This window comes from Salvelinus sp. IW2-2015, linkage group LG7, assembly GCF_002910315.2.
Source record: "Salvelinus sp. IW2-2015 linkage group LG7, ASM291031v2, whole genome shotgun sequence".
NCBI lineage: Eukaryota > Metazoa > Chordata > Actinopteri > Salmoniformes > Salmonidae > Salvelinus > Salvelinus sp. IW2-2015.
In genome coordinates this window covers 473,942-484,466 of record NC_036847.1, presented here as the reverse complement: position 1 = coordinate 484,466, position 10,525 = coordinate 473,942, and the positions used below count along the sequence as shown (strand labels likewise).

The following is a 10,525-nucleotide window of genomic DNA, read 5'->3' as shown; positions in this document are numbered from 1 at the left end:
GAAGACAGACTCTGTTCCTGTAACTAACCTCAGTTCTAGCAGAGATTAAAAACAATAAATGCTGTCATATTCATTGAGAACTATTGTGGGGTGGGTTTCAGAGGGGAAGTATGTGCAGTGATGCAGGTAATGGAGTCAATAAAGATACCTAGACTGGAAGACAAACAACAGTTTCCTTGCCCTCAACCCAGCACATCCATGAATTGTTTAACTTTTAAAAAAGTTTTGCGGTTAAGGTGAAGATACTAGCACTGCTACTTTATAATTCTTATTCTCTGCATGACACTACAAAACATCTACATTTCATTTCCCACTACATCTGTGGCTTTAGAATGGAAAGGCGTGTTATGTTTGACATAATGAGGAATCAAATTGCCAAAGGTAATATACTCAGGTATAACCTGGAATATGCTTGGTTTATGTACTGTAGTCTGCGTTACACATAGAAGCACAAACCATATTCCATCTCATCAATTTCCAAAGTGGCATCGTAAGGACTTGAACAGGAACTGTATGTAACCAATGGAACAGGTAATATGCATCTACATAACCAATCAGATTTGAACAGCGGGCTGCAAAGATGTAGTGGCCAGTCCATGGTCAGTGCAGCTTTAACACGCCTGATTAAACAATCCATGGCCTAGATTATAGACCATGATTAGTTGATTATTTGAATCAGATGTAGTGGCCGGAACAAAAGCTGGCACACACAGTGGCTTGGACCTGGATCGGTCACCCTTGTTCAACACCCAGAGTTAAAGCACAGTGCCAAAGATTCTGCGTGATCTCTTCCTTTTGTAAATGATATATCATGAACTTCAGTCGTTACTGGAGTGTCTCTATGTATTCATACATTTCCCTCTGTTTTTAAAGATCAGCCAAATTGAATTTATAGAGGAATCAATAGATATCTCAGAGGAGATGATGCTTTATAACTGTTAGTAAAGAGGTCGAAAGGAGCTGTAGTTGAAATCTAGGGAGAGTAAAGGGCTCAAGAGACCAAAACCAAACGTTTGGATGATGAACAACAGTGACATTGGCAGACACAGCAGCTCCATTGGATTGTGTTACAGATATATTAGTTATCCTCTCTTTGTGACCAGTGTTTTTTTTAAAGGCAATAACCTTTGAGTTCACTCGATATCTCTTATTTTTCTGAAGAATATATCATTAAATGTTCTAAGTCCGATGTCTCAGATACAGGGAAGCAGGAGACCAAAAGGAACCAACAGAACTAAGCTCTAGTTGAAGGATAACTAACATGCCCATATGGGGCACGAAGGACACGTGTCCCCTCAGATTTGTCATGTTTTTACATTTTTTAGATGTTAAATAAATTCCTAAACTACATTTTTAAACCGCAGTATTTTGTGGAGGGGGCAGACTGATTGTACCAGGCAAAAATAACTTCCCCTCCCCCTAATCTAGCTAGTAAGTGGTTCCTTCAAAGGTGCACCACAAAGTAAAGATATACTAACCAGGAAGCTAGATACTCTAGTGTGTGCAGACAGTATAGTTAGTGGAGGAGGAGAGAGAGTGTAGAGCGACAAACACAGCATTTTATTTGATTTTAGATGCCGGTGATGGGCAGGACTCGTAGGAGGTATGTTTGTAAATGAATTTACAAATCAAATAATTTTTTATATATTGTTTTGTATTTTACCACCTTTTTCTCCACAATTGCGATCTTGTCTCATCTCTGCAAACTCTCCAACGGGCTCAGGAGGTGAAGTTCGAGTCATGCGTCCTCCAAAACATAACCCGCCAAACCGTGCCTCTTTAACACCCATCCGCTTAAGCTGAAAGCCAGCCGCATCAATGTGTCGGAGGAAACACTGCTCAACACTGCTCAACTAACGACCGCAGTCAGCCTGCAGACACCCGGCCTGCCACAAGGAGTCGCTAGAATGCAATGAGCCAAGTATAGCCCCCTCGGGCAAACCTGGGTCTGCAGTGACGTTTCTAGCACTGCAATGCAGTGTTAGACTGCTGCGCCACTTGGGAGGCCTATTGATTCCTTATTGATGTTTTGTTGTTTCTCTATAGTACTAGCCACCTAACAATTTTATGAAGTTGACTTTAGCTAGCCAGCTAGATAGGTTCCCAATCTCCCAACCTCATAACTAGCTGCTAATCCATTTCAGGCGATCAATCAAATTAGAGTAGCTTGTCTAACTATCTTAGCAGGCATGCCTGCTGGCAACGTTGCTAGATTTTAGAAAAGCAAGAAATTACAAAATGTACTGAATGAGACTCATTCCTTTCAATCTTTTTACACAAATTTTAACAGATATGCAGAGAAGCATATTTTATTTATTTAAAAAAAATAAACACCAGTCAGGAGGAAACAGACAGCTCAAGAGGTATGATTGGATATGCAGAAAAATACTTGGTTTAAATGTAATCTGGCACCTTGTGATAATTTCATAATATTTGTGAATTAATTATGATGCCATGATATATGGCTGTATTGATGATGTGTGTTATGATCCCATGCACTGCGTTGTAATTTGGATGTAATATCCTAGGCATGTTAGTGCAGTATATTGATATGTGTGATTTACAACAGTCAGAATGACACCCTGATTAAAATGACAATTTAACGGTATGCTTATTCAGGAAAAAATTAAGGAAAAAATTAAATATTTTTTACATGGAATTAGGCATAATTATTATGCCTCTAGATTGCAAGAAAAAGCTGTTCCTCCAACCCTCCATCCTCACGTACTTCGTGGCCCTTCAAAAATAATGGGTGCATGACGCCCCTGAGGACAGCACACCAGATGACAAAAGGAGAAACCAGGRATAAACAAGTAAGCAAAACGGACACCAGGCGAACATCTGTTTTGGATCAAATGTTATATTGTTATTATGATACTTGTATGTGTTGGAATTTGAGTGTGCAGCCAGGTACTTTTGCAGTTTTCTCTGCCCAGCATATTGTAAGCTACAGTATGCATTTGACTACATTTCCAACTGGGCACAGACGTCAATTCAACGTCTATTCCACGTCGGTTAAATGTATTTCATTGAAATGACACAGAAACAACGTTGATTCAACCAGTGTGTGCCCAGTGGGTTAWAAGTTTGGGCTCAACCTCAAACTCAAAGAAATGCAAACTGGCATTCTTAAATGGTACACAAATCTGAAATAGATCGTAAAAAAACACCATGTTTCCGTCAATGTACTTTCACCAGGATTTACTTTATTTTCTCTGCCTGTTTCTTTGGCATGTTATAACATCCATACTGGGAGAGCTGAAACGTTAAAGAGAATTTCCTACGTCCAGGAATTTACTATAAAATACATGGCACAATGTGTGGAACATCTGTAAGGCGTTATCGCCGTACTCTACCTGTGTATCTGTGAAGCACTGCATCTAAGTGTAGCTGCACAGTGGTTCCAAAAGATTATTCTGTGCAGGGAACCAAGACCACCTAAAAACCTTTTAGTTATCTAGAAAGCTAGACCAATATTTGTCTCAGGTCACGACCCACCAGGGGTTATTGGAAAACACCAAGCAGAGAGATAAGTTTCCTTTGGACCACATGAGAAAGAGCAGAAGGAGGGAGGTCTTAAAATAGTTTCTGAGTTTACAGCTAAGACAGGCAGTCACACTGTGAGCTGTAGACCTTTCGGAGGGGAGTGAAACCAGATCACTCCATGCCGGGGGAACCTTGGCTCTGTCCATGTCCGCTTCTCTTTAGTGCATGCCTTGTCTCCAGAGGTTTACTAGAGGGATTGATCGGGACTAGAAGAGGAGAGACTCATCATCTATCTGCTCCAATGCTCCTGACAGAGGAGTCTGGTCTTTTCTATTTTCATAGTTGAGCCAGATGACCCTTCACGTGTCAGCCCACACTCAGTGCAAAACCAAGGTAAGAGATGCAGTTACTTCTGCAGGAAACAATGCTCTTATGAAGGAAATCTGTTGTCAAAGCTGCCTTTGACATTGACGGTATTCTGTTTAATTCGTCTACAGTTGAAATTAAAATAAAACAATTAAATAATCTACAGTATGCTCCTCATCTTCACTTTTATTAATTTTTTGTAACATTTAACAATTTGAAAGATTTTACTGAGTTACAGTTCACATAAGGAAATCAGTCAATTTAAATAAATAAATTAGGCCCTAATCTATGGATTACACATCTTTGGGAATACAGATATGCATCTGTTGGTCATAGATACCTTAAAAAAAGGTAGGGGTGTGGATCAGAAAACCAGTGACCACCATTTGCCTCATGCAGCGTGACACATCTCCTTCGCATAGAGGTGATCAGGGTGTTGATTGTGGCCTGTGGAATGTTTTCCCACTGCTCTTCAATGGCTGTGCGAAGTTGCTGGATATTGGCGGGAACTGGAACACACTGGTGTACACGTCGTTCCAGAGCATCCCAACAATGCTCAATGGGTGACATGTCTACTGAGTATGCAGGCCATGGAAGAACTGGGAAATTTTTAGCTTCCAGGAATTGTTGACAGATCCTTGTGACATGGGGCCATGCATTATCATGCTGAATTCTGAGTAGATGGCAGTGGATGAATGGCACAACAATGGGCCTCAGGATCTTGTCACGGTATCTCTGTGCATTCAAATTGCCATCAATGAAATGCAATTGTGTTTGTTCTCCGTAGCTTATGCCTGCCCATACCATAACCCCACCACCACCATGGGGCACTCTGTTCACAACATGGACCTCAGCAAACAGCTCGCCCACATGACACCATACACATGGTCTTCGGTTGTGAGGCCAGTTGGACATACTGCCAAATCATCCAAAACAATGTTGGAGGTGGCTTATGGCAAAGAAATGAACATTCAATTCTCTGGCAACAGCTCTGGTGGACATTCCTGCAGTCAGCATGCCAATTGTACTCTCCGTTAAACCTTTAGACATCTATGCCATTGTGTTGTGTGACAAAACTGCACATTTTACAGTGACAAGATGCACCTGTGTCATGATCCTGCTGTTTAATCAACTTATTGATATGCCTCACCTGTCAGTTGGATGGATTGTCTGGGCAAAMGAGAAATGCTCACTAACAGGGATGTAAACAAATTTGTGCAAAACATTTGAGAGAAATAAGCTTTTTGTGCATTTGGAAAATGTCTGGGATCTTTTATTTCAGCTCATAAAACATGGGACCAACACTTCACATGTTGCATGTATATTTTTTCTCAGTGTAGCTTGGCTTTTCAGGCTGTACATTTTCAGATTTGTCTCCAATGGGTTTAAAATGAATAGATGTAGCTACTGTTGACAAAGATCAAACACGGCATGGATGGTTAACTTCACACCATATGACTATAATGTACAGAACTGCATGAATGTGGCTCATCTGTATGGAAGCTCATTGATTGTTATTTTGGATTATTTCAGAATTCCCCTCAACTCTCATACACTAGGCAAAGAGTCKAATTTTTTTAAATTAAAACCAGGAGATGGGAAGATGCAGAAACAAAGAGACAACATTCTGTTTCTCATAGGATACTGAGAACAGTGCAGTAAAGGTCTATTCAATGATCCACTGTGCAACAAAAAACAAAATATGGTTTCAATATTAAAGATTCATACACAGAGCTATGGATACGAGGACTGACCATCCATGATATAACAATTATAGTTGTGCCATGTTTTGACACTATACAGTGTTTGATTACATTTACGTTGTATAAAAACAATGGACAAAAAAACAATGGGTTCTGATGGGGTATGACACTTGAACTAAACTCATGAGGCATTTGTAAGTTATATTTTTAAAGAATCAATAGGTATATACAGGTAACTGCCMAAATAAAGTCTTAATAGGGCGTTGGGCTCCCAGAACAGTTTCAATGCGCCTTGGCATAGATTGTCTGGAACTCTATTGGAGGGACGCAACACAATTCTTCCACAAGAAATTSCATAATTTGGTGTTTTGTTGATGGTGGTGYAAAACGCTGTCTCAGTCGTCGCTCCAGAGACCCCTCTTTCAAAGTCACTGAGATCTCTTCTTCTAGCCATGGTAGCCAAAATAATGGGCATTTTTATATATGACCCTAAGCATAAGGGGATGTTTTATTTGCTGAAATAACTCAGGAACCACACCTGTGTGGAACCACCGGCTTTCAATATGCTTTGTTTTCCTCATTCACTCTATACTTTATTTTGGCAGTTATCATTAATTTATAAGTCCAAAAATGGATGTAGCAACAAAGGATTCTAGCTTTAACATATAACATATTATTTTAATTAAAAGATGTCAACACATTTTTTACTCTTTTATTTTTCTGTTCGTGAAGCTAATACGTTTCACCATTGGTTTCAGGTCTTCATAAAGGTCTAAATAAAGGTGAAATACAATTCATGAGAGCAACCAATAAACCATGGTTTCCCTCCCTTTCAGGTAAAGTGTCTGTGTTTGATAGTGTTCCTGAGTCTCTCCTTGACCATGGGAGACCCTGGTCCGTGCAGACACTCCATCACCAGAGATCACCTGCTGACCATAAGACGCCTGGTGAGTAGTACAGCTGAAACAAACAATAGAACAAAACATGAACARATTCAAGTTTTATAAAACTCTTATAATATCAAAATAATTATACATAACCAAGAGTGATTTATTGGTGCGATTTCCAGAAATACATTTTTGATCAAAGTTGGAAAAACTGTGGGGAGTATATCACTGTAAGAAGCATATTAAATTCATGGCTAGAACCATTAGACATTCATTGGGATTGTTGAATGTACAGGATATTCCTCTCATGAATACAAAATATCGAAGTTAATATATATTTAATTAATGCCTTCTGACAGATATTTTGGTTTCTGTGTATATTTCTGTTTGAAATAGATAGATAACCAGTTGCAGAGTGGATGCTCAATAACCTACACATTCATTGAGCGGAGAAGTTTGGTAAGGTCATTCGTATGCGTCATGTGCAGTGAAAACATAGGACATCATAGGCAAATTCACAAAGAACATTAGTTTATGCTTTTAGTCGACAAATTGTTTGTTTTTTACTTTAAGAAATTAAACTTTGTTTGGTTTTGATACGAAAGGTTACTTGAGAGTAGTGKCAAAAAGTATCCAATGTCCACCACATCATTTATCCTAAAAGGACTGTAAAAATAAGCATTAGCTATTAGTATTATGGCAAGGTTAATCTCACCTACCAGCCGGCTCTATGCGGTAGCAATTGCACGTGGGGAGGAGGTTATGGCTAGGCTAGAAAAAGTCACTGATATCAAACATACTTCGTATCCTAACTAACACGAACATTGACTGTTCTTCTTCCATTCCCTGACAGAGTAAATGTTGTTATGTGAAAGCTGCCCTGCCCTGGATCTTGGAGCTCCTGACCAGCCACTTCAGATACACCCAAGGCTCCGACAACCACAGCTACGTCCTGTCTCTGACCGGTCTCATCCACAACATCTACTCTCAGAGATGTGTACCACAGATCAACGAGGAGCTGGAGGTGAGGGGGGGGTTCGATGCTGAAGAAATCTCTTGAATAACAGCCTAAGTCGGGTGTTTTAAAGAGGATTTAAGGAACTTAACACTAAGCTCATAAAACTRTTGTATTGATAGGACATGCATCCCATGTACATTTTAGCAACATTCCTCTCTGACTCTATTGACCAGGATGACCCAGTGAGCTTTGGGATGTCATTCAGCAGTTCCCCATCAGAGGCCCTGGGGAGGGTCCAGGATGTCCTGTCTGAGTACTGGGAGCTYGTGACCACCAGGGACTCCCCAGTAGACTGGAACTGTGAGAGGGAGTACAGAGACACAGAAGAGCCCCCCACAGCCCTCCCTACAGCTTRCTCTCTGACTACAGGTGGGCAACTTCCTCAAGGTTCTTTAGAGGTTCCCTGGCGAAGGCATAAAACAGGGAATTTCATTATTATAGAATATAATAATACAGTTTGGTAATTTAGCAAAGTAGCTTACAGAATCAGACCCACTGTCCTCTGGTGTTGTATGCTTGAACTAGCCGAGCGATCTGATTATCTTAACCTTACTTGTCCATATTATAACTCGGCTGTTATGACCTGTCTCGTCATCCACAGTCAGCACTTTTTGGGACTCAGAGAKAGCCCCTCAGACTGGTCTAGACGGAGACCAAGMTGGAGACCTGAAGTTTGATTTCATGGTCATAACTCCATCAGTCTGTGGAGGAATGATGTTCATGTTCACTCTGTATTGCCTCGTCAAACACAAGGTAATAACACATACTTACAAGTTCCATATACATTGTATTTTAGTCATTGAGCAGACGCTCTTATCCAAAGCGACTTGCAGGAGTGAGTGCATACATTTTCATACTGGTCCCCATGGGAATTGAACCCGCGCATTACAAGCGCCATGCTCTACCAACTGAGCCACACTGGACCACGTGGACCACGTGTGAGTTGAAGTTAACCTTTTACTGCAGTGGGAGTTGAAATGTATTCAATTTTGAGTTTGCATCCCCYTATTACACTTTATGTAGATCACAAAAGACTGAAATAAAACTCAACCATTTGACATAGAAACATCAGATTTTCGACATAGAAAAATATATAATGTTTATATAATGTTTATTAATTAATTAATATTCATAACATTCCACCCATGTGATTTGGTCATTTGACTACAGGAATTAATAAACAGCATTGAAGACCCCTGCTGCGTTTAAATTCAGTATCACAGTAAAAAAGGAATACAAAATAAATGCAATTGACACATTMGTTTATTTGTGTGATTTTGTTCCATCACAGATGTTCCACAGTACTTATCATCACACATCACAAGTGTACCAAAACTCAAGGTAAAGTATCACACAGTATCCAGAGTAATCGAAACAATGCAAAATGATGACAAACAACACATATATGTGACTTCTAATTCAAAGTTGTACTTATAGTTTGKATACAGATATTCAGGACATTGAGATGCAGGTGCAAAAAAAGTGAGTATTATTTTCAGTCTGTCTATCATCTGTCAGTCTGTCCATGTACAGTATCTACTGAATACTGAATACTCTTCTCTGCCAGAATGCCATAAAATGCAGATTGCTACAGATGGAGGAGCATCTGGAGATGAGGATTTACATGAAGCACTCATCTTTGATACACACAGTCCAATAGTGTTACACATTCCATAGACAGTCTTTTTTCTGGCCTGCAGGCACCATAAGCACTATCAATGGATTTTAATGGACCTTCTCTTTTTGAGAAGTCTATGCAAGTAGGCTATTCAAGTAGGGAATATTGCGTGTGTATACAGTACATTCAGAAAGTATTCAGACCCCTTGACTTACTCATTTTTAAGTTACAGCCTTATTCTAAAATGTATTAAATAATTTTTTCCCCTCATCAATCTACACACAAAACATCATAACGACGAAGCGAAAACAGGTTTTTAGACATTTCTTACTTTATTCAGACCCTTTTTATTATTCAGACCCTTTGCGATGAGACTTGAAATTGAGCTCAGGTGCATCCTGTTTCCATTGATAATCCTTGAGATGTTTCTACAACTTGATTGGAGTTCACCGGTGGTGAATTCAATTGATTGGACATAATTTGGAAAAGCAAACACCTGTCTATATAAGGTCCCATGGTTGACAGTGCATGTCAGAGCAAAAACCAAGCCATGAGGCCGAAGGAATTGTCCGTAGAGCTCCGAGACAGGATTGTGTTGAGGCACAGATCTGGGGCAGGGTACCKKAAAAAATTCTGCAGCAATGAAGGTCCTCAAGAACACAGTGGTCTCCATCATTCTTAAATTGAAGAAGTTTGGAACAACCAAGACTCCTCCTATAGCTGGCCGCRGGGGTAAACTGAGCATTRGGGGGAGAAGAGTCTTGGTCAGGGAGGTGACCAAGAACCCGAAGGTCACTCTAACAGAGCTCCAGAGTTCCTCTGTGGAGATGGGGGAACCTTCCAGAAGGYCAACCATCTCTGCAGCACTCCACCAATCAGGCCTTTATGGTAGAGTGYCCAGACGGAAGCAACTCCTCAGTAAAAGGAACATGAAACAAGATTCTCTGGTCTGATGAAACCAAGATTGAACTCTTTGACCTGAATGCCAAGCGTCACGTCTGGAGGAAACCTGGCACCATCCCTACGATAAAGCATGGTGGTGGCAACATCATGCTGTGGGGATGTTTTTCAGTGGCGGGGACTGGGAGACTAGTCAGAATTGAGGGAAAGATGAACGTAGAAAAGTACAGAGAGATCCTTGATGACAACCTTCCAACAGGACAATGACCCTGATCACACAGCCAAGAAAACGCAGGAGTGGCTTCGGGACAAGTCTCTGAATGTCCTTGAGTGGCCCTGCCAGAGCCTGGACTTGAACCCGATTGAATATCTCTGTAGAGACCTGAAAATAGCTGTGTACTTCATAATATTTCAACAACAAAAAATTGTATACATTTAAAAAAATAAAAAAATATTTGTCATTATGGGGTATTAGGTGTAGATTGAGGAGGGGGAAAAAACAATATATTCCATTTTAGAATAAGGCTGTAACGTAACAAAATGTGAA

The 10,525-nt window shown here is 40.2% G+C and overlaps 1 protein-coding gene across 1 annotated transcript; it reads left to right on the top strand.

Annotated features, from left to right (window-relative positions):
* The first annotated feature begins 3,630 nt into the window (after window positions 1–3,630).
* LOC111966061 (macrophage colony-stimulating factor 1-like) lies at window positions 3,631–8,978 on the top strand. The gene is made up of 8 exons (XM_070444316.1): window positions 3,631–3,879; window positions 6,392–6,502; window positions 6,839–6,901; window positions 7,296–7,466; window positions 7,634–7,829; window positions 8,062–8,213; window positions 8,752–8,801; window positions 8,898–8,978. The coding sequence occupies exons 1-8, from the start codon at window positions 3,838–3,840 to the stop codon at window positions 8,944–8,946; spliced, it is 834 nt and encodes a 277-aa protein (XP_070300417.1). The 5' UTR covers window positions 3,631–3,837; the 3' UTR covers window positions 8,947–8,978.
* Window positions 8,979–10,525: the final 1,547 nt, after the last annotated feature.